General features: G+C 41.1%; 3 protein-coding genes across 3 annotated transcripts; 2 read left to right on the forward strand and 1 right to left on the reverse strand.

Moving 5' to 3' along the window:
• Positions 1 to 1330: 1330 nt before the first annotated feature.
• LOC115674934 (probable glucan 1,3-beta-glucosidase A) lies at positions 1331 to 4609 on the reverse strand. The gene is made up of 8 exons (XM_030597458.2): positions 4415 to 4609; positions 4215 to 4334; positions 3931 to 4119; positions 3613 to 3771; positions 2952 to 3121; positions 2213 to 2368; positions 1768 to 2120; positions 1331 to 1648 (listed from the first exon to the last, which is right to left on the reverse strand). The coding sequence occupies exons 1-8, from the start codon at positions 4601 to 4603 to the stop codon at positions 1467 to 1469; spliced, it is 1518 nt and encodes a 505-aa protein (XP_030453318.1). The 5' UTR covers positions 4604 to 4609; the 3' UTR covers positions 1331 to 1466.
• Positions 4610 to 10196: 5587 nt separating this feature from the next.
• LOC115674933 (protein DOWNSTREAM OF FLC) lies at positions 10197 to 12024 on the forward strand. Its single transcript, XM_030597457.2, has 2 exons — positions 10197 to 10425; positions 11566 to 12024. The coding sequence occupies exons 1-2, from the start codon at positions 10272 to 10274 to the stop codon at positions 11889 to 11891; spliced, it is 480 nt and encodes a 159-aa protein (XP_030453317.1). The 5' UTR covers positions 10197 to 10271; the 3' UTR covers positions 11892 to 12024.
• A 7721-nt stretch (positions 12025 to 19745) lies between these two features.
• On the forward strand, positions 19746 to 22492 carry LOC130139620 (cucurbitadienol 11-hydroxylase-like). Its single transcript, XM_056316974.1, has 9 exons — positions 19746 to 20152; positions 20259 to 20586; positions 20695 to 20844; positions 20925 to 21173; positions 21262 to 21351; positions 21439 to 21517; positions 21636 to 21742; positions 21910 to 22037; positions 22154 to 22492. The coding sequence occupies exons 1-9, from the start codon at positions 19953 to 19955 to the stop codon at positions 22239 to 22241; spliced, it is 1419 nt and encodes a 472-aa protein (XP_056172949.1). The 5' UTR covers positions 19746 to 19952; the 3' UTR covers positions 22242 to 22492.
• The last annotated feature ends 2184 nt before the right edge of the window (positions 22493 to 24676 follow it).

Genomic DNA, 24676 nt, shown 5'->3' on the forward strand with positions numbered 1-24676 from the left:
TTTTTAAGTAGAATTTTATTAACAAGTTGTCCGTGGGGGCACTAGTTAAACATTGCAATAAAGAAAACTTATCATTTCCAATATACTGTGTTTATCATGTTGATAAAAATGGAAATATTTCCTTAAATATAGTCAACACCCTCTGCATAAAGTGAATCCTATGGAGGGTCCACATGATGCAACAGCCCGGCGAAATTTTTGTTTAGGGGGATGAACTTTACAGCATTTCATAATTTATGATTGTGAAATTACTAGGAAATGAGCAATGACGTAGTAAAGAAAAAGGGGATCGCAGGTCACCGAAAGGGAAAAAAAATTGAGGGATTTTATGCTCTTGTGAATCTTCATTTTGTCCCGTCCTCTTGGGATCACATGGCCAAAAAATTTGAAGCACCTGATACCCAAAAAAATATATTTTGCAATTTAGGAAGTTAAAGGGCGCGAACGATAAACATTCTGTTCCCGAAATTATTTCTGACCAAAAAGTAGAGTTTAATAATGACACAATTGATAGCGTCGATGTAGAATTTGTACGTTGGAGGGCAGTGGGCGGCGAGGGCAAGCCATGAGAAGAATTGTTATTTCTAGTAGAAAATTTCTACTTCTTACTTATGTTCCAAATCTATTTTTAGGCTAAGAATATATTCCGGAAATAGAAAAATAAAATTGCGTTGCCAAACGGATTTGTATTCCAAATATATTTTCGATAACAGAAAAATAGAATAAATAGAAAAATGGAATGATTATTATTCGTCTCCCGTCATAAGTTTATTTATATTTGTTTAAAGAAAAAAAAAAACAAGACTTCGCTTCAGTAGAACGGACAAAAAGTCATCATTAGCCCATGACGTTTGGGTAAATTCGTAGCGTTTGCATTGTTCGGATCACGATTGTTGGGGTCACCATCCGAATCTATGGAACCATACGACGTGAGTTATCGCGGCGCTTCCGCAGTTTTTTGCTGTGTTTTTTTAAGGATTCTAGGAAGTCATCAGCAACTACCTAGTAAGTTTCCCCCCACCATCCAATGTGAAATTGGAGGTATAACAGTAAAAGTACTTTAACTTTTTTTATCATTATTATTATTCTATGATTGGCAAACTAACACCGCAGGGACCCTCAAATAATTGTCGTCGAAGTTTGACGCGCCCGTTACGGAATATTTTGATCGGAGCACAAAGTGATCCCATCGCGGCAATCACTGGTGCGATCACGGGTACGAGCGCCATCCAACACGGGAGCCTACGTTCTTGGCCTTGCATTGCCTGTTCATAATTTCTTCTTCTTCGTACCTCCGATCAATCAATCTTGCTCGTGGCTATGAACCGCGTTCAGAAATAGTAAAATCTATTTATTCCACTTCAATGCGCTCTCACCGAGTTCAACCATTGATCATCACGAAAATCGACTGTACGAGTGTGCATATGTATCGGAAAATACCGAAATGATTCGAATAGGTAAACTGATTAAAGCTTTATGTAGCCATTGTTGATCATCCACTGCAGACTCCACTTGGTGTTGACATTCTTGAGGGTCCAGTATGCCCACCCGAACGTCGCTCTTCCGTACACCTCAAGCTGGGCCTTTGCGAATCTCTGGTAGTCTTCTTTCGTAGCTCCACTCACTTGCCACTCAGCCACCCATTCACCTTCACCCAATTCGCAAATCAAGTCAGCAACAAAGTTTGGTGAGCAATTCACATCGTGCAGTTTTCCGCTTTCTCGCCGTAAAAAAAGTAATGATAGATGGTGTCGCGGTTGGACTTACCCACAAAGGTGAGAGGACCGTTCGCCGTGGTAATATTGCTCAACTGTGCCGTCCTGTTAGTGTTGATGAAATCGATGTTCTGTTGGACTGTCATGTTGTCGAAGATATCCGAGAACAGATTGTAGTAGTGCACGTCGACCACGGTCCTGGCCAAGCCGCTGGCCAGAGGGAAGAGTTCTTTGGGATCAGAGGGCCCGAGGCGGTTCGACATCACTACATAGGCCGTCGGGGAGTGCCTGCGCACCGCATCGTATCCTGCCTTGTAGTACTTGGTCAAGGTGTCGAGGGCAACTCCCGGAGAGAGAGGCTCGTTGATGAGCTCGACGGCGTAGAGACTCGGGCTCTCTGCATACCTGAAAAATGGCATTTGGAACTGCAGAGTTCTGGCTTTGGTCTGATATATACGTGGTTGCATTAGATACAAAATGTGAGTGGAAGAATTTACCGAGCAGTGAGGAATTCAATAACAGCAACTGTTTGCTGGATGTTAGCATCAGTGGCTCCCCATTCCTGGGATCCGTCCCTTGATGAGCTGTGTTCCCACCCATTTTGTGAACCTGGTGCTGCGTGCAGATCGATTACGATCTTCACACCATATTTCCTACCAAAGCTCCAGTCATGTTAAGAGGTTCAGTTTCTTAGCCAATCGGGAAGCAGTGGGTTTCACCCTCTAGAATATCATAGGTAATAAATGGACAGTGAGTAAAAAGTTCAGTTTCTATTTTTATCAGTTGAAGGACAAGTAAACGAGGACCAGCGCAACTACCTTTCTTGAGTATTACCATATGGGACCTACACGATATATTTGTTTCTTCGAGCCATAAATACTCAGTCCATCTGCAAGTATAGGATCCCGTCACCGGTAGTCTTACGGGCATTATAGCACAGGGGAAATCTCTGTATACGGGGTTAACTAGCAAATGTTTAAAGCGCAAGCAGACCGGAGATTTTGACTTTCAACAGGGTTCGAGCTTGTGATCTCATGAAAGACGTAGCGACTCTTCTATCGTTGGGCTACCGCGCTCGATGGTGAGACAAAAGCTTTGGGTTGCCTATCATTCAACATCCAATGTGCTAAAGGAGAGATAAAGGTGAGGATCAGATGGAGTCTTGGTCTTTGCAAATGAAAATGAAAAGTGCGAATGCGACATGTAGAGACAGCTTCATAGGAAAGTGGGACGTACTGAGCCCAAGAAAAGGCATTATCAAGTGCGGCCAAGGATCCTCCCACGTAAGGCGGCGGAGGAGTTGGGTCGCTTGCTATCCACCAGCCCACCGGAATCCTCACTGCATTCAACCCATTTCTTGCTATGAACTGGAAGTCGTCTTCCACTATGAATGTGCTCCAATGCTCCTGCAAATCAAGCTCAACTGATTATGCAGAGGAATTAGTCAAGTTCAAGTATTCGAAGAAGATCCCGAGTTCAATGGCGATATCAATATGCTAAACTGAAATTTCAACCACTAGAAGTAGACAAAGCAGCAGTCATCCGCTGCAGGGTATTGAAAATTGAGCATGGACCGCTAGTTGGACAGTGCTTAGGTAACGGTCAACCCTAAAATCTTGATAGAAGTCAACAAGTTTGCTTCTGATTTATCAAAAGAATCAACAGTATCCAGAAGAGATCGCCGCCCGCAATGGATTGTTCTGAATTAGGCACGTTACTCGTTTGACCAAGAGACAAAAAGAAAAGAAGAGGAAATTGGGCAACTAAGCATTCAACTCAGCATTAAAAAGTAACTAAAGGTAAATGATGAGGAACTAAGCTAAACGTCGGAAAATGTCAATAAGTGAAAAGTTAACGAGTAAAATGATGGCGCACTTCTTGGTTCTTGGTTTCTTACCCTCATGACTTGTGGGGCTTTTTGTGGTCCGTAGCCATTAGTGACCTGAAACTCGCCTTGCAATCTATCGGCGAAGCCCATCACGAAAACGGAAGGGTCGTCATCGCCCCATCCACCCTCCCCCTTGTAATCGGCCGTCACCAGTACCTCTGTCTTCACCTGCCGCCACCGCCAGTATCACGCACTCATCTCAATATGTGATTCATATAAGTTTCAACATTGATTGGCTTTTAAATGTTCAACCAGATATCACCCAATGAAATTGCCATAATGTATTTTCAAAGAAAAACTGAAACTTAGAACGGAGCATCTTATTACTTGCAAGAAGAGGCCATTGGAAGCTCTGATTTTGACTCTGCTCGGATCCTCCGAATTCCTTACTATCTCGAATGTCGAGACGGGGGACTCGGAAACGGCCACCACGTCGACCCCGTTCGCGTCCAGCCCGACAAACTGCTTGTTGAAGACCCTGAAGTTGAAAATCAGCGTTGCGTTGATCCTCCATAACTGCAACCACAAAACGGAAGGCATATACGTCTTCTCAGTCATTGCTTTCACTCTGGATAGAACAACTGAATTCTCTCTCGATGATGTTCATTCACCTTGAAGGTTTCCCAACCGGAGGCAGCGGTTCGGTTGGCGACGATGATGGTCCCCCCGCCGCTCTCCGCGCACAGATACTTCCCTACCGTCACCGATTTGAACTGAAGCCCAGTTCCATCCTAAAATATCGCAGCAAGATTCATAAATGAACACGAACAAAAGGGCCACAACGTATGGCAAATTTGCCAGAAACACGTACCAAGAAGTCCTTGTTGGGGATTCCGTCGAACAGAGAAGGCTTGATCCATCCTTCCGTGACCAACCAACCTCCGAGGTTGACTGCTCGCAGTTTGAACTTGGGATTGACCCTCCCATGAGCAAGGAACGGCGTGAAACATAACGAGAAAATGCAGATCAAGAGAAGCTGTCTTGCTTCCTTCGAGAACATCGTCGTTCTTTTTCTTTTTTTTTTGGTTTCTTGTTGTGATTTCTAATATTTAATCTTCGTTTCCTATGACTAGGGTGATAAATTGGAGAGGATATATATAGAGCGAGGAGAGAAAAGTCAAAAGCCTAGAAACTTTTGACCAACAAAATGGGTTGAACACGATGGTTTTGTTCGTTTCCTCAGTTTTTATAAGAAAGACAGAACTAATCCGCATGGTCGGCAAAGGCAACTTTGGGGGAGTTTGATGTCGGTTGACTTCAATTTAAAAACCTTAAAATTATCGATTATCGGCTTGTGAGCATGTTAACCGTTCCACAATACACCAAATCTTTTAATTTAAGGCTTCTTTTAACACATGCATCTTCTTAACGAAGTAAGTGAATCATATTTCAACAACTTCATTCAATGTGCCTAAGATTATGGCTCGATTGTAAATTGATGTTAAATATACCAAGTGTTGTTTTTAATTAGCACCTACTGCAAGTTAAGGAAATGAATAGACCCGAGATTTAACTTTTTTGTAGCCGTTTGGTCAAAGGGTCCTAAAGTGACAACAAATGGAACCTTGAAATTAGATCTCATCATGTGACATAATAGTTTGACCGCTGACCACCGAATTTTGGTCAGAGACGTTTAGTTAATGGGATAATGAAACCGTTCGTGTGATATCCCAATTTGTTCATTCCCCTATGCTTATATTTTTTCTTTTGGGATAAAGAAGTGATATCTAACCTATATATATTCTTTTATTCAAGTTAGTCCTTCCGTTAAAAATGAATACGAAAATGTTGATATGTAAATTCACGTCAGTGCTGACTAAATAATTTGTGATCAATGGGTCAAAATATTAAAAGAAAGACACTTCAAACTCTAAAGAGGGGGAATAAGGGCAAATGGTGGCAATTGTGGCGACGACTCCACTTAAGCACTGACGAGGCCCACCGAGTGCTTGCCCGCCTCTCGTTATGGTCGACGCCGCCTTCAATTGAAGCACACCCACATAGAGACAAAGGGAGAAGAGTTAGAGAGAGAAGTGGTGGCACCACTTACCGGGGTCGAGCGACTCGAGTATCGATCCAACCATCGCTGGTCGCATGACCCCAATCAAGCACCAATCAGGGTCGTACGAAAATTATGACACTCTTACTATTTTTATCCTAAAAGAGTATATTAAAGTAATAATTTGTGTTAGTGGAGTTAACTCACCATTTAGAAGCATTCAGCCGGGAATTAGGGTTTTGTTGACCAGTTAATCCTCAATATTGGAGAGATGACGTAACAATCCATGTCCATATATATTTTTATTATTTATTTGCGTTAAGAATTCATGGTGGTCGCTTCATTGATATGAATGTGCATGTCCAGTCAAGGTGCATATTCGAGCACATGATATTAACTAGATAATGAAATTTGAAGCTTCGCAACGTAATGCCTCGGGCGTTTGCCTTGAAATCGGCGTATATGAATTCGATCACTTTCATTTCTTGTGCGCAATTACCCTAATTTGGAATGGGACACTTATAATGATGTGCTCCATGAGGCTTGAGGTTTCGTTTTATAGTTTGAAGCTTCGGAAAAGAAGGCCTTCGTGGTACAAGCTAGACCTGTCAAATGAGTGAATCGGATCGGATCGAAAATAGTCCGATCCAAACTGACCAATTTAATCCGTTTTGACCCATTTTTATGCAATACAAATCTAGTGACTCATACTCGACTGAACTTGTATTGTTAAAACACTTTTATATTTAATCCAATATAGGAAAATTCATACATAAACTAAGGTGAGAGCATAGAGGGAGCAAGCGCAAGATCAAGTAAAGGCGAGAGAGAGTGAAGAGAGAATCATATAGGTGGGTTGGGTCTAAGTAAGTTGTGAACCCATTTAACATCTATATTATTTTGAGTCTTACCATTCTAAACTCATTTATAACACATTAACTAAATATAATTAACCCACATAATAACCCAGCCCATTAAATATGGGTTAAGAAATAATTTTATCATCCATTTTGACATATCTAGTACCAGCCGAGTCATATTTTTGTTTTGTGCTTTTATCCTTGGCTCATTGGATGGCAAGACACTTGAGCTTTGCTTTTAGACCTCTGTCTGTTTGCATCGTGTCATGATTCTATCGTTTTTTTTCCTTATGGATACGGCGCCGCATCAGCAATACGTGTGCGCCACAAACGACAACATCAGAATTCGGTAGGAAATTCAGTTGGGTCTTGGTCAAACTGTACCGATTGCCCAAATTCTAAAGTCCGGTGTATTCATTGATCGAAATTAGAGTTTAGTGATCCGATTGCAAAATCCATCATAGTGGTCAGTGATCATTGGCGAAATTCACTCTTTAGACCGACCCTGCACACACCAATCTTTCTTCTTTGTGAAACCGTGTGATCCTTAATGCTGGAAGAAAAGCCGGAAATGCAAATGGTCCAGGATGCAAAAGGAAAAAAAACGAAGAGTCGAATAGGTGACGGACCAAAAAGCAATGTAAGCCGAACCGAGCGGCGGCGGCGGACCGCCCACCGCCGGTCCAACACCAACTCTATCTCTATCCATAAATCTCCGCCCACTTGAAGCGCCACCAATTTTGCTGCCCCCCATATTCCAATATTCCACCATTTGAGGTGCCAGAGTGAGGAGTACATGTTACTTGCGCGCCAGATTGATAACCACTCAAAGTGCATCCACGCTTCACCAAAATGTAGATCACGGAAATAAAAAAATAAAAAAAAAGCTACAAATTTCCTTTTCTTATGCTCTCCGAATCCGTGGATTTTAATAATAAGTTTGGGAAAATATGACAATTTTAGACTTCATATTTTTTTCGCGAAAAATTAATAATTTCAAGCGATCATTTTTTAAAAAAAAATTATATATTAATTTTCGTGAAATAAACGGGCATAATTGTAAAGACTCATCAAACGGGTGAGTCATAATGGGTCAAAAATCGTCCGATCTAAATAGACCAATTTTCATGCAATGCAAATCTATTAATCTGTATCAACCCGATTCATACATGACCTGATCCATATTACTAAAATACTTCTATATTTAACCCAATTTTGAAAAACCCATATTAAAACTGAGATGAGAGTGAGATCGAGTGAGGGCAAGAGAGAAAAGAGAGTAATAGATATGTGTTGGGTCTAAGTAAATTGTAAACACAGTTAACACCATATTATGTTGCGTTTTACCATCCTAAATCCATTTATGACTCATTTATGAATAAAATTAATCCATATAACAACTCGGTCCATTATATATATATATATATATATATATATATATATATATATATATGAGTTAAGAAAATGGCTTATAATCTATTTTGACAAGTCTAATCGCGGTGTTGGGCTAAAAGTCCACTTAAATCCTCTTTTTTTTTTTTATTTCCGTGAGCACCGCACATACATGTACTTTTGAATTTGGACCAAGCCGATTGGCCCACGAGGAAAGGATTGGCCTCCTTTGTTCTAACCTTGTATGGGGTTTTTGAAACCTCGCTACTTTGCCTTGTCGAATGCGACATCATAGATTATAGCTCTCTTTGCTTCCTCTCAGCAACACGCGTATGCCACAAACAACCCCATCATAATTCGTCAGGAAATTCAATCAGGTCTCGATCAAACCATATCAATTGCCAAAATCCTAAAGTCCGGCGCATTCGACAATCGAAATCAGAGTTCAGTGATTCGATTCAAATAGGGGAAGGACAAGAAAGCAGTGTAAACCGAACCGAGTGGCGGTGGTGAACCGCCGGTCCAACACCGACTCTATTGGCGGTCCACCACCGACTCTATCAATCCACAAATTTCGTCCACTTGAAGCGCCACCAATTATGTTCAATCTTTCCACCATTCGAGGTGCCAGAGTGAGGAGAACATATTCCTTTCGTGCCAGATTGACAGCTCCTCAAAGTGCAAACACGTGCCTTGACCGTATCGTGGTTCGCAAAATTTAAAAAAAAAGAAAGAAAAATGAAACTTGATTTCTTTTATTTATGCTCTCCGAATTTGTGCATTGTAATGAAAAGTTTCGGGGTGCCGAGTACATGATGATCTGGCATACTTTATTTTGCGAAAAATGATTAATTTTAAAAATATGTTTTTAAAAAAAATTGCTTGTATTACTTAGAAAATAAATGAATGAAAAATGTTTTCATCATTTATAATAATATTTAGAAATAAATTGTTATCGATAATGAAAATGCTTTTCATTAACTAATTATATCAAATGATAGAAGCAATTAATACGAAAAAAATGGGAAAATTATTCAAAAAGTCCTAAATTTGTTGCACTTTTACCAATTCAGCCCTAAACCTTTTCACGTTTTGCTAATTGAATCCATCCAGTCAAATTTGGCCGGAAATTGCTGACGTGAACGCCGGCCGACAATGGTCGGTTCTAACGTTGACATTTTTAATTAATATTTTCATAATTTTTAGAAAATTTTATGATTTTTTCCCCTTTTCTTTATTGTTTTTTTTTTTCTGGGTTTTGGAAAAATGGCTGGCGAGGGCTGCGATGCCCTCATCGGCCACTAGGCGAGGGCTTGCAACCCTCGATGTGGCTAGACGAGGCTTAGTGGTCCTCGTCGGCCAAAGCGTGGGCGCGTGAGCCCTCGCCTGGCTAGATCTGGCAAAGGCGTCGCGGCCCTCGCCTGTAGCCAAAGGGGGTCGCCGGCCATCCCTCGAAACAACAAAGAAATTCAAAAATTTATTAAAAATGTCCATGTCAGCGCCGACTATGTCACATAGAACGCCCAACATCCTTGTCATCAACTTCCAGCCAAAATTAATTAGATAAACTCAATTGACAAATTATCAAAAGGTTTAGGATTGAATTGATAAAATTTAAAAGTTTATGCTTGAATTGTCAAAATAAATTTAGAACTTTTTGGATAATTTTTTTCGATAAAAATGTTTTCAACCTCGCGATATGGGCTGTAAGCCCATCGCTTTTGGGCTTTGGCTCCGTTCTAAATTTCTACGCGGTTTCTTTTGAAAACCTCCCTTACTTTGCCACCGCCGAACGCGGCATCGTTGATTATGATTTACAGCTCTCTTTTGCTTCCTCTCTATCGACGAGCACTTATTTCCCGTGCGCCGGTCCATGAGATCCCAACCCACGTGCACCGTCGGATCCGGTGGGCTCTCCCTCGGGCCCATCTCATCTAACGGCGCGTATGAGCCCGGTTCATTTATTATTATTTTTTTTCATACACAAAATTTGGCTCCTCCTTCGCTAACATATGGAATCATTACACCCCCATGTGACCACCGACAGCTGACAGCTCAGCACCCCCTCCGCAATCACGACACCCCGCGCGCTTTTCCCCTGCTCCTCCCTCTCATCCGGCCGTCCGTCCTCCTCACCTCTTGACTCTCCCGCCCCAGTCCTCAAATCAAGCGTCCCCTAGCACGACCGAGCACCGGCACATCGTACGCCCTCCCGTACCAGATCCTCCCCCCACCCCCCCCACCCCTCGTTTCCTCCCCTTTCCCCTTTCATCTTCCCCTTTATATCGTCGCTGCTCTCGCTTCTTCGCTTTCCCTTTGTGCGCACTCGCTCCTCCTTCGCTTCTCATTCCCCTCCTCTTGATTTCCCCCAACCATCGCCGAACCCGAAAAAGCGAGAACCCTTTCGAGAACCGGAAATGGCGAGGCTGGCCGTCCTGCTCGCCCTCTGCTTGCTCCCGGCGATCGCCGCCGCCGCTCGGCCCACGAGGACCCCGCTCACCGTGACGGGGAAGGTCTACTGCGACACCTGCCAGGCCGGTTTCGAGACCCCCGCCTCCACCTACATCGCCGGTAAACCGCCGTTTCGCCGAACCCATTTGGGACTTATGATCTGTAGCGCTTCCGCTTTCGCTCGTTTTCTTCTCTAGGGAAGACGGAGCGTGCAGTGTACTGTTACTGTTGCAGCCGCCTTTGTTGTAGCTTCGTGGTATTTCATTTAGATCTGGGGTAGGTATGGCGTAGATCGGGTGGTTGGATGTTAGGATCTGCGTGTACGGTGGCTGCATTCCTGCGTCCGTGGCTTTGCTGGGGGTGTCGATGGCTGTGTTGTGTGGTTGGTGGAGTGCAGCGCGGGACAGAGTAGTGAATAGGGAGTGCGCGCGTCCTAGGTGATTGCCGCTCGATAGTAGCGGCTATGTGGTGTGGTGTGTAACTTGAATGTCGATGTTTCGTTCGACTGCCTTGCGAAGTTGGTTCACCTGGTGGAGGGTTTGATTTGAGCATTTGTAGATTTTGGGAGGGTAGCATGGAAAGACTCTGCAGATTTGCAACTTGGAACTAGGCAAAAGAGAGCGATTTGTTTGACCGTGTGTAGGGGTTTACAGTAGTCGTTTCATTGGTAAAATCGTCTCGAGTCCGGCAGATCTGGTGTAGATTGCGAGTTCTGGATATCGGGTGAAGCTAACTGAGTTAGGAACAAACCCTTGTGGACGTTTTCAAGTGCATTTCAAGTAGGACATAGATGATTCGATGGTGGCTGTCGAGCCTCGGCGAGTGCTAGTTGGAAAGAGATGGTATTTGGAACTGCAAATGCCCATCCCTCGTCAATAGAGCCTCTTGATGTATCCCTTTTGATCTTTTGGGATAATTAATTGACCCCATTGGCGAATCTTGTCGTTGCTTGCTGCTGTTTGTAGTTTTTGTTCTTAAGGAGTTCTTTCCGCGAACGACAAAAGCTGGGGCAGTATTCTTTCATCATTAGGTGAAATGTAGCAATCTTTGAGCTTGTTAGACATGCAAGAAAGCTTTTGGCAAGTAGAGAATGAGAGGACATTGGGTGTCTACTTGCCCAACACTCCTCATGATTGTAACTGTGGCTCTAGTTTATATTCGATGTGTATCATCCTATAATTGGGCTGTTTTGTCTGTAAGGGCGTGTAGCTCTTGAGATTTCTTTGCTTAACCTCCTTTTCCGTTGGACTGATTCGACAGGTGCCAAGGTGAAAGTGGAATGCAAGGACAGGACAAGCATGAAGCCCCTGTATAGCCAGGAGGCGACCACGGACTCCACCGGAACCTACAAGATGTTCGTCTCAGAGGATCACCTGGATCAGCTTTGCGACGCCATGCTCGTGAGCAGCCCGCAGCCCAATTGCCAGAAGCCAGCCGCGGGACGTGACCGCGCCCGTGTCATCCTCACCCGCTACAACGGGATCGCTTCGGACGACCGATTCGCCAACAACATGGGATTCGTGATAGACCAGCCCTTGTCCGGCTGCGCCCAGGTCCTTCAGCAATACCAGGACTTTGATGTCTAGAACCTCAATCTGAGAGCCTCTTATTTGTTAATTTAATTACATATTAGCATCACTTGGAGTGTTTGCAGTTGGATATTACTTGGATTGATGTGTGGACTTCGTCTTGTAGTAATATGAACTTGTTTTCTGCTGAGATTGGACTTAACAAGATGCGTGTGCTTCTTCCATCAATTCTTGTTTACGTTGATGGCTTAGTTCTGGATCGACTAGAATGATTTCTTTCTTCCGGATGGTGATGTATAGATGCGAGCCTGAGGACTGAATCGTTGGATCTACTCTTTCTGCCTCCACAGAAATCACTGTGGAATCATCTCTATTTCAACTTGATGATCTTAGGTTGGAGCAATTCTTGCATAGCTAAACATTTTAGAATTGGATAACTTCTAAGAAATCATGTTAAGCCATTGAATGGGCGGAGATGTATTCTCCTTTTTAGGTTTCTCCTTCGTCCTTTCTTCTTTTTTCCTGCTCTGGTCTTCTTTCCCAAGACACCCAGCCATATCGATATGGGAGAGGATGCTTGACGATGGCCGGCCGTTCGTGGCCATCCGTACCCCCATTGCCGAGACATCGCTCGACCATCACTGTTATGAGCCCCTGCCGTCAAGCCTCCATCAACAGATGACATCCCAGGCCCCCTCGTTTCACTAGCTCTCTCTCCCTGTCTCTCAATCTATCAAACTCTCTCTCTCTCTGTCTCTCAATCTATCAATCATCATGGAGATTATAACCAGGATGTTCCCTTGTGTGACTCCAAATTATGGTTGCACGAGGCTAGGAAACTCGGCCTTGGTGTAGGGGCTCGACTTTGTCACTTGGCTGATTCACGCACCCTAGCACGACCCCCGAGCTGTATTCGCGTGAGGATGACAACCTCCATGGCTTTGATGGTGTGCTATTCTATGGCGTTACTTAGGACTTTGTCACTTGGCTGATTCTTAGAATGATGGGTTCTCATGACCCTGTCAATAAGCTGTAACAGATGTCGCGCTCCCTAGCACGACCCCAGAGCTGTAGTTTGTGAGGCTGATGACCTCCATGGCTATGATGGTGTGCGTCGTTACTTAGGAATTCAAGATGTGATTCAGATTCAGAGGTCCAAAGAGATTAAATCACGACCAAGCTCTGAGATGTATGGAGGTTGATGGGCTTGAAGATCGCGGACCGCCGCCATCATCAATTGTGATGGTCCGCCCACTAGTTCATTACTAGCGACGTCTTGCACAAGCATATGTTTGTCAAATGTATCTATCAAATATGCTAGTTCAATTGAGCTGGTCCACTAGTTCATTTCTTTTTATTTTGATGAAAAGTTTTTCAAATGCATTTATCAAATATGCTATTTTTTTTTTGGTAATAATAGGTGATAGTGCATTCCCGATAACACGTGAAGTTAAGTAATTCAAATCCATCTTATTTAAGGAATGCTATTCCATGAAGAATCCAAATTCGAGCTCCTGTTTCTTTCCAAACATAAGAATCAAAGGAACTGGGATCCTACTCCATGAACAATCCAATTCAACAACGCACCAAACAAGGTCCAAACACATTTTCGATCCAAAGAAATGGAATCATATCGAAATAAAATGGAAAATGGTATGGAAATATAAAGGGGAATTGCTAATCCCATTCTTTTGTTTGGTTCCCACAATAGAATTGAGCTAGAAATAGCATTCTTTCTACTGGCTTACAATAAAAAAGATGATGTAATGAAATAATGGAAAAATCGGTTCACAAAATGTCATTGTTTACTAGATTTAGATCTTCCTTTTTGGATAAACAAATTTCTAATGACCAAGTGGCACAATCACATCATTTGTTTGACCAGAGCAGAAATTAAATGTGGCTGAAAAGTTTTAGAATAGACCCAAATGAAACCGCACATAGGTGCAAAAACTTTTAGAGGAAATAAAAACTACAAAACCAATCGATGATGAAGAAGAATCAACTGCAGACTCACTCGACAAATGAGCTCGCGAAGCACGACCTTAACTACTTTTACTGTGGACAAAAACACTGCTTGAAAAGTTGGCCAAAGATGATGAAAATGATATATGTCGGGAGAACCTGTTTTTTTTAAACAAAGGCGTGTCGGTCGTGTTGTTGCTCTCATAGTGGCCGTTGCCTTGACATGACCTCAAATTCGATCGCGCTCGTCGTCTGATACGGTTGTGATCAAGCTATTGCGATCGCAAATCTGAAAGCGATAGTAGCAGAGTGTTATAAATGCAAAAGGAGACATATAAGTCCTCCGTGATGTTCAAGTAGTCTTTTTGACTTGTAAACATGGTATGAGAAATATAAAGGATAAAATGATACAAATTATCCTTAAATTTTGATTCAATATGTAATATGGTGCATGAATTTTTAATTTATTTAATGTAGTTCATAAACTGTAGCCTTATTTGCAAATCGTCCCTAAACTTTTAATTTGTTCATGTGATCCTTAAACTTTTTGCACATGTTCAAACTAAGTTTCTAGACTATTTTCTAAGGTCGACCCTATTTCCACCCTCAATTTGGCTAAGACACTCTGTTTTTTTTAGTTGACTGACGAAAATATCCTTCGTCTCTCTCTTCATGTATTGTTTTCTTTTTTTATCAAACTAACCAACAAAACTGATTTTATTTCTATCATCTCTCTCGTCAGTTTCACAATATAAATGCCTCAATTACGCCTAACAAAATATCATCTTAGAGGGGTACATAAGGATTGGATAAATTAGTAAACAAAAAGCACAGAAGGAGTCGTGCACGAACAAAGCAAAAAAAAAAAAAGAACAGCAACGCGGGAAACGCTCGTACTTGTTAAATAGAAAGTCAGAAGAAACATCACTATCTCGACTAAAAAAATGTTCAGAGGATTGTTTGACCGTTGCAATATCTTTTGGTTATCAATTAATATATTTCAATAGGAATGTATCAAAATATTAGGAATTTTAATATCCAAAAAGGGAGGAAATTGTGGGAAACGCTAGGATTAGAATATAAAAATCAACTGAAACATCAATAACTTGAGATTTACGACTTGATGTTTTCTAATAGAGACGCTAGGTAGCATTAACTACTACGAAAAAAAACTTCCATAGACTATGTACCAGGTGTGCTACACGTGAATGCGTACAAATAGCTTGATGTTTTCCTTTATTAGACTATGATTCTAAAAAGGGTGCCCATCCCACGTGAAGCAATTGGATCCAAGTTCCAAATATAATCTGCATTGAATACTAACTACAAATACTTTTCATATACTAATTCTAGTCCGGGAGCATCGATTCATTCGTAACCTTTCTAACGGTTTCTGAATACAGAATTAATTGTCTATTTTTTATTCGAGCGAATCTACATTTCAAAGTTGAAATGTCAATTTCAATCTAATTATCTAGCTGATCTTGACCGTGTGTGTATTTTTTCTGGAATAAGTTTGTAGGTTTCTGAAGTTAAATATCGCTTATTTTGTGCTTTCACAATTTATCTGAATTGTAAAATGAAGGTTGAAAATCTAGTTACACCTTCTTCACTTTCATACTCACATCACATTATTCCAAAGGAAAGTTTTAAGAATATTTTTGAAGTTTTGATCCACTACTATTACATTGAATTTACAATCGATATTAATTACTTTCTTCATGATAGAAGAACAACAAGAAGTCTCTTTTTTTTCTTCTTTGTGCCTTATCTTTTGTTTCGATATGGTCTAAGTATACACATGTTTAATGTTTGATAATTCTTCTAAGAAATTAACCAATCCATACTTTGATCAATTTTTTCCATTTTTGATCAAGATCGACTAGATAATTAGATTGAAATTTAATTTTCAACTTTGAAATATATTTTCGCTCAAATTATCTATTGAAAAATAGGGAATTTATTGTGTACACAAGCCATCATAAATAGAAATTGCTAATATTCTCTGTAGCATTGATTAAAAATATGATACCATAAATTAAAATTAACAACTTCTCTAAGCAAAGTGATAACATGATGCATTTGTGAAACTGATGAGAGAAATCATAGAAATAAAGTTGGTTTTGTTGGTGTGTATAATGAAAAAAGGAAACGATACTTTGAAGAGAGAGAGAAAGGCATTTTGGTTAGTTACTATAAAAATGAGCGTTTTAGTCAAACTAAGGTGGAAATAGTGTCGTCCTTTTTTAAATATTCAATGTTGTCCCTGAACTTAAATTAATTAAATGATGATGGAAAAAGTACCAAAAAAGTCATGTTAACACCTAAATTTTGCCTAGTCATTTAGGGTTTAAGTGCATAAAAATTAAGGATTTATTTTTAACCCCTAAGCAAAAATATTTTCATTAAATTATATGGCACATAAATATTAGGCGCATTTGCATTAACAGAATTTAGTAAAACATATTTTTCTTTTATTTTATTTGAAAAATTATTATCAAAAAAAAAAGAAGAAGAAAAAAGAGAGAGTGAGAGAGAGAAGACAAAAGGGGAGCTCTTCCCCATGGACAGGCACGTTCTCTTCTCTCCCTTGGTGAAGACACGTCCAGAGGAGGTTAAAAAACAGGGGGCTTCCCCAAACCAAAGAGAGAGACAGACACCGAGAGAGAGAGCTTGAAAAAGAAGAAACAGAGAAGGGACAGGGAGAAAAAAAAAAGGGTGGATTGAGGGGTTTAGAGAGGAGAGTGTTCCGACCTCTCGATCGGCAAGGAGGTGGCTGGGCGAATCTCTTCCCCCTCTCCACCTTGCATTTGAGCCTGCGAATACCGGAGTTAGCCGCTCTCTCGTTTTTGGTCGTCCCAGCTCCTCGCGGTAGAGGGGAGCCGAGAGAGAAAGTGCAAAAGAAGAAATTTTTGCTCGCTCGCCGGCGGTCCGTTGGAGTCGCCATCGTTCCCGTTGAAGGCTCCACCTACCGGCCACCATTCGTCGCCTCACGGCCGCACGAACCAGGGGGTTCCGGAGGGAGAGACGGAGAGGGAACCGAGAGAACCAAAAAAGAGAGATTTTTGCTCTTTGACCGGTCGTCCATCTGAGTTTCCGTCGGCCCCCATTGAGCCTCAAGCCGCCGCGCTTCATCCCAGTCAGCCCCGAACCAGGTGGGTCTTCATCGTCTTCCCCTGTTTTGGTCCCCCTCCCCTGCCTCTCGGGTGCCAGGCACACCGAGCCTATTCGGTGGTCGCCTGGCTCCACCAATGGAGAATGACACCTTTTTTATGCTCAAATGAGTGGTTTCGAGCGTCGTATGTAAAAAAAAAAAGCCATGAATCTCGTCAAAACCAGCTCTGTAACCCCTTTTCTTGGTCGCGCCTCACGTGTTTGATGAAATGCCTCAATGAGACAGTGTGGGCTTAGGGTGCCGAGTTCGGGTCTGAAAGTTCTGAAAGTTTCTGGGTAAACCAAGATGAGTTTGTTGTGATATATGGACGTTTAGAAATCGCATTGAATCTCACTCAAGAGCGTCTATCTCAACTTGCATACCACGTGTTCGATGAAATGCCTAAATGGAAGTTCGAATGATTTTTTGTGAAATCGGTGCCTAGAAGTCGATCTTTGTGTTTGTTTGGTACTCTTGTTCGTCGAATCAATACTGACTTTGTGTTTTTCTTGTGTTTATGCCATGGTCCGCACATTGTCCGAGTCTCCCCGCCGGAGAACTCCTTCCTAATCCGAGAGGCCCGCGGTTTGAGGCCGCCACCGTTAGCTTACTATCTCCATTTCATATGCGTGTACGTCTGTTTGTTTGCGTTTTAGCGCGTATTGTTGTCGCTGGAAGTTTGATGGTCGGGAAACGAAAGTGTGTCGCCGATGTTAGCGATTTAGTGGCCGGCGGTGCTGGTTTAGGGACTTTGGTTCGGTGATGGTAGAGTTGCGACTTCGGTCTGAGCAGATTCGTCGTCGACGTCACTCGAAGAAACCGATTTTGGTTCGGAGTTTGGGTTGCCGGCGATTCACCAAGAAGAAGACGTTCCCAGTCAGCTCTCGGTGAGCCCATGAGGAAGAAGGCGTCCAGTCAAGGCAGAAGAAAACAAAAGGGGGAATAAAAAATTAAAGAGAAAAAGAAATAGGGGAAAAAGAAAACAAAAAGGGGAATAAAAAATTAAAGAGAAAAAGAAATAGGGGAAAAAGAAAATTAGAAAAAGCCAAAGGAAATAAAAAAAAGAAAAAAATCAAAATTTGAAAATTCGGATGGGTCAGAGAGCCGGGTTGGATCGGGTCAAGGGACCCGGTACGGAATGCTTATTTTATTAATAAAAAATTTAAAAATTTAAAAAATTAGATAAATTCAGAAAAATTGGGAAATGTTTAGAAATTTTTTTTAGGGTAATTTCGTTAGATCTTAGTGTTTAATTTCATTCTAGATTTAATTTAAAACTTGTAAAAATTGAGAAAATCTTTAAAAATTTCCCAAAAAAATTGAACAAGCCATTAGGGCTTTACTTTAGGGCTTTTGATTGCCTTTTCTTTTTTAGAGACAATGTTAGGTCGCTGATTGTTTATTTTCTTTATGATTATTTGATTGCGCACCTTTAATACATTGATCGTTATTTTCCATTTTTTGCATGGTTAGGTAGAATCTTAAGCTTTTTCGATAGGCTGTCCAATGCGTTAATTTGCGAGCGTTCAAGTTTAGGTATCGAAAGGGCACTAATTAGATCACTAGTGTAATCAAGTCCCCGATCCTTAGAATCTCTAATTTTCGCGCATATCTAGATGACACTCCCACGTCTCGACGAGAGTTTCTAGCCAATCCTTGATTATGGCTAGTGGCTACTCCAATTGAATGCTTAGTCTAAGACAATTCTCGTCACATGAGGTATAAGGCTTGGAAGTGCCTCGGTCCTTGGATTAATGAATCATTTGGTTTGTCCTTCAAACGACTCAATTAATGTTCACATCCATCGACAAATACCTCAGGATCTCACCTATCAATTTTGGATCCTCCCGATCGGGACGGGTAGGTCGCGACAAGTCCTAAACATATTGCATCGAGTACCGATTTAGTCATAAATCTTTCAATTAGACAATTTAATCATGTTTTTCCAACTGAGTCCATTCGGTCAATTTAGGCTGGAGGTTGCTGACGTGGATGCCGGCCGTCCTACGTGGCACGGCTGGCGTTAACGTGGATAATTTTTTTTAAAATTTTTAAATATAGGAGGTGTGTTGTTCGCATTATTGTTGCTGGTAGCGATGGTCGTTTTGACACCACCGCAAATTCGATTTGTTCTTGCCTTCTAGTACTATTGTGGTCATGTTGTTGCGATTGCAAATCCCGGTAGTCTCGTTGTTATAAGTGCAAAAGGGAGAGATGTAAGGTCGTTTATGATCTTCGAATAATCTTTTTAACTTCTGAACACAAAAAAAAAAAAAATGGTCCCTCAAATCGTTCAGCATCATAGAAAACTACACTGTTACAAAAACAAAATACAACAAAAAGAAGAAGAAGATAATCCTTATGCGTCTCAGCTGTGCAACACTAAATGTGAGCTAATTCCGTAAACTCTCAAAGTAGCATAAATCCATTTTCACGTGATATATTCGGATTAGTTCAAAGATTAGTCGGAATGACTCAATTGGCACCAAAAAAAGGTTTATGACTAAATTGGTACTAACGCAAAAGGTTTATGACTTTTCTGATACTTTTCCCTCGATCCTTCAAATGATATTTAAGGGATTAGGGTTGTGTATCATTTTGGAATTAGTTCAAAGATCCCTCTCATTTCAAGCATCTTTTGTGATTTTAAATGAATGATGTTCCCTTCATGACCATCGCCTGATTTTAAGGAACGTCAAAGTTTTGGCTATCACCAACCAAGGATTGCACGGAAATCATTGCACTTATTATAATCAGGTCAACCCATGCTCACCTAATTATGGAACTTATTATATTCAGGTTAACTTCTTGTGATTTGTAGTGCTTTTCAGGAAAACACATAGTTGCGTCATATCTATAAGACCACAGAACTTGAGCCAAGAATGCACATAACGAATCTCCGCAAAGAGAGATACATCTATAAAGAGAGAACAACTTGCATTGATCATCACCCTCTAACGCTCCATTAGCGCCTGGTCTTCTTCCCAGAGGAACAAGCGATGTGGATAATCGGAACGTGTGTGTCGGCATTGATCATCGCATGGCTCACTCACTGGATTTACCGATGGAGGAACCCTAAGTGCAATGGCGTTCTTCCTCCCGGTTCTTTCGGGCTTCCTCTCATCGGCGAGACCCTTCAGTTGATGGTTCCTAGTTACTCTCTGGACCTCCTTCCATTCCTCAAGAAGAGAATACAATGGTACTCAAAACCATTTCATTGGCCATTTCACAATCAGAAGTTGACTTCATTTTGTGATTCTTAACAATAACCAGGGATGCCCCTCTTCTTTGTTCTTTTGATGCAGGTACGGAAAGACGTTCCGGACGAGCGTGGCAGGTCGGGCAATAGTAGTCTCGGCCGATCCGGAATTCTGCCATTTTGTCCTTCAGCAAGACGGGAAGCTGTTCGACTCATGGGCTCTGGACACGTTCGCAAAGCTTTTCGCGCAAGAGGGCGAGGCCAGCACCAACATCCCAAACGTCCACAAGTATATCCGAAGCATGGTTCTAAAGCACTTTGGCATGGAGGTCCTGAGGGAGAAGTTGCTTCTCTTGATGGAAGAAGCGTCTCGAGTGACTATAAAGAGCTGGTTAGGCCAAGAATCAGTCGACGTAAGATACACCACCACAATCGTAAGGACCAAATCCTTGAACTTTAAAAACTTTTGAATCGTTCTTTCCTTTTTTCTAAGTAGGGAGATGACAAATCCAACGCTTAATAGCTTTTGATGTTCTTGCTAGATGGCTATTGAATTCGGCGCAAAGCAACTGTTTAGTTATGATCCTACACAATCATCAGAGAAATTGGGAGATTTATATTTTGCATTTGTTCAAGGCCTTATGTCAATCCCTTTGAACATACCGGGTACAGCACATTACAAATGCATGAAGGTAAAAGTGAACCAATTTGTTTGTTAGAACTTGATTTTTAATACACGAAAAAGATTGGTATTAAATTTAGGTCTGTGCAGAATCATAAGAAGGCGTTGTCAATCATTCGAGAAATCGTAAAAGCTCGGGTTTCTTCGCCGGAGACACCATACAACGACTATCTTTCTCGCATCATGACAGACATGAGTACAGAGAAATTCTTGACAGAGGATTCTGTGGTTCAGCTCATATTTGGACTTCTTTTTGTCAGCTCGGATTCTATTTCCACAACGTTGACGTTAGCTCTAATGTTCCTCGAAGAGAATCCTAAAGCATTGCAAGAAATTACCGTACGCCTTTCTACTTACGGATTGAATTAAGTGTAACACGGAATCCCTTTGAACATTCTTAATTGGGTTTTTACTCGTACTTTTCCAGGAAGAGCATGAGAACATAATGAAGAATAGAGAAGTTTCAGACTCCTCGATCACGTGGGAAGAATACAAATCGATGCCTTTCACTCTTCATGTATGCAATCTAGCCAGATGGACAATTTTTTTTGGCACAATCTGCATATACTAGAGTCTTTTCTAACGTTGGTATTAAAAAAACCAGGTAATACATGAATCACTAAGATTGGGAAACGTCTCACCTGGATTGTTAAGGAGGACAAAAAGCGATGTAGAATGGAACGGTAGGTCACTTCTATAATAGTCGATCCGTGTGCTTTCTTTTTGCATCGAGAATATTGATAAGTACTTCGATAACCAAGTCATATTCAGAACCTTGATGATAGTTGGAATTCTTTGCAGGATACACGATTCCGGCGCGCTGGGGAGTTTTGATAGCCACTTCTGCTTTTCACCTGGACCCCGAGACGTACAAAGATCCTGCTACATTTGATCCGTGGCGCTGGAAGGTTGAATTTAATAGGGGAATTGGGGTTTGCAGATGGGAATCCTATAGTTTAGACAAATAAACAAGATTAAAGGAGTCATATTTATGAAGTTATATGGTCCCAAGCGATTTAGGTTCTGAATTAAATGCCGTACTTTAATTGACTTGTTAAGGGCTCTCGAATTCCAGGACTGCGAATCAGATGCGATGCGGAAGAATTTCATGCCTTTCGGATGGGGAATGAAACAATGTGCTGGAGCGGAGTACGCGAGAGTTTTCTTGGCGACTTTTCTGCACGTCTTGGTCACGAAATATAGGTACTTCTCTCCCCTTCTCAATACGAACGTTTCCTGCAAAGATAGTCCAGTGCTTGAATTCGATGGCCGACAGCGATGTCGTTCCTAACATTTTCTATCTGTTGGAATATGATCAGATATATAAAGGTCAAGAGAGGTGAAATACGCCGAAATCCGATTCTAAACCTTGGGGAAGGCTTGCACATCAAGGTCATGGAAAAATAGAAATAAAACTGCTGCCACCCTTTCGTCAGATATCAACTTTCTTTGATGTAGTTAAATGGTCAATGTTTTCTTTCTCGGCACATTTCACTGTTTATATGAAGTTTGTTCTTTTACGAACCAGATCTTTTGCTCGGTTAAGTACCTAAACTTTCTAAAATCGGCTCAATGTATTGCTCCCGCCCAATCGAGTATCATCATTGACATGGAGCGTCATCTCAATTTAAAATCTAGTTCAAGAACACTCTTTTCCCTTCTTCTTCTTCTTCTTCTTGCTTGCTTGCTTGTCAGTTTCCGCCAATCCAGTCATTGCAGCCACTATACAACTCGCGCCGTTCACATTGGTGCTGTTGGTAGCAGTAGTCGCCTTGACACAACCTCAAATTCCATTGTGCTGATCTTCTGCTACAGTAGCCGTCATGTTATTGCAACCGCAAATTGAGCTGTAGTTGTGGTTGCGTTGTTATGGATGCAAAACGAGAGCTCTTTTATGATCTTAAAGAAGTCTTTTGAACTTATAAACACAGAACGAAAAATAAAAGGTCCTTAATATCCTCGAGCATTATAGAAAACCATTTTGTTTCAAGAACATTTTTACATGACAAAAAAATCTTCAAATATTTTAGTTGTGCAATCTTTATGTGAGCTAATTTTGTAACTCAAAGTAACGTGAATCCATATAAACATGAGATCATCAATCCCTCAAAAGGATATTGTGCAACACATACATTTAATGTTTACGGATTAGTTAACCATCTCTCTCATTACAAGTATGATTTGTGATATTTTATGAGTTATGTTCAAACACATGACCATCACCGGAACATATAGAACGTTAAGTGGTTTGCTTATCACTACGTGGAGGGAACACGATAGATTACGCGTAAATGATTGCACTCATTGTAATTAGGTCAACCCATGCCACCTAATAATTGCAGCTATTATCATCAGGTCTACTTCTTGTGATTTGGACAGCTTACGCCAGAAAAACCTAGAATTACTTCATGTTAAATTATGTTTTGAGTTTGAGCGATTGAATATTACAGAAGATTTGTTAAAGATTTACATTGATTTACATCTGTATTTCTAACATTTGGTGTATCTCTGGATTTACTTTTTTGTTTTTAGCTAGCGTAATATTTGGTATATCTATTATAATTAGTTAGAGATATTTGATAAATCTTTTCTTTTCCTTTTCTGTTATACAATACCTTGTATTAATATTTGTACTGTACGATGAGCAATACAAGCAATTATGAATTCTCTCGTCATATCATAGAGAAATGCTTAAACATCTGACCTGCATCGTTTGCAATATGGCCGCGGAAGCGTTTGCAAAGAAGGTGACTGACCTTTCCTCTTTGTTTCGCCGAGAGTGGCCTCGAATGAAAGACCTTTTACAGAAGGGGAAGATCTTCGGCTTTTTTTGTGAGTAACCGGGTCCTGTGTCGTTTCGGAAAGGAAGAGACGAATTCTACGCTAATGGCGAACAAAAGTAAAAGGACAAAAGATAAATCGTGCTACCAAAAATAAAAGATAAATTAACGATGGCAATTGAACAAACGAGATTACAAAAGGTGTTTCTTTTTGCAGTCAATTTGGCAAAAGGTCCTTCTCATGAAATCTTGGAAGCTATTTATAACTAACGCTAAAGAATAACCACTGCCGAACAATTACTGTCTCGATTTTGGATTATTTGATCTTCTTCCCGATAACTACTCCTTTTATTCCACGATATTATCAGCACCAGATGGGATAACCGCTCTTATCTTTATCCCAATATCCCGAGCGGTTATTGGTGCCGAGTTCTCGATATCCCATATATTGGGTCTTGTGCGACTTCATTACCCAGTTTAATGTTTAGCAATTTGGGCATGTTGTACTCCTGCTTTCTTCTAGTCAAATCAGCCAAATTTGAGCACTAACAAATGCCCCCTTTAAAAGAATTGAAATATTTTTAATTTTCAATTCTTTTAATTCATAATCCCCATGAAATGTTTCCTTCTCTTCACCATGCAATACCAAAAACTTGAAATCAAGACGAACGAAAGTTGTAGAGAGCCTCGGGTAAATCAAAGTTAGAACAAACGAAGGGCGAATTGGTCAAAAGAAGTGGACAAAAGACGTGGAGAAGACCTGCTTTTCCAAGAAAAAAGTTGGAGAGAACATCTGGAAGTATTCTTTGCATAGATTCATCAGTGCGTGCATTAATAACTTTAACGTACAACTTGCTGCGAAGAGCTTGGGAGATTTTCCTGGAATTTATATTGTGGATCGTCTTGGTTCAGGCAGATCCGGCATAGATTGCAAGTTCTGAAAATCGGGTTAAGCTAACCGAGTGAGAAACAAACCCTTGGGGGACATTTTGAACTGCATTTCAAGCAGGACATGTCACACCCCAAAATCATCAAGAATGAGGGATGACCCGCCGTCCTTCC

This window comes from Syzygium oleosum, unplaced genomic scaffold (genome assembly GCF_021117445.2).
Source record: "Syzygium oleosum isolate NSW1041296 unplaced genomic scaffold, Sole_v2.1 Sole_v2.13, whole genome shotgun sequence".
Lineage (NCBI taxonomy): Eukaryota > Viridiplantae > Streptophyta > Magnoliopsida > Myrtales > Myrtaceae > Syzygium > Syzygium oleosum.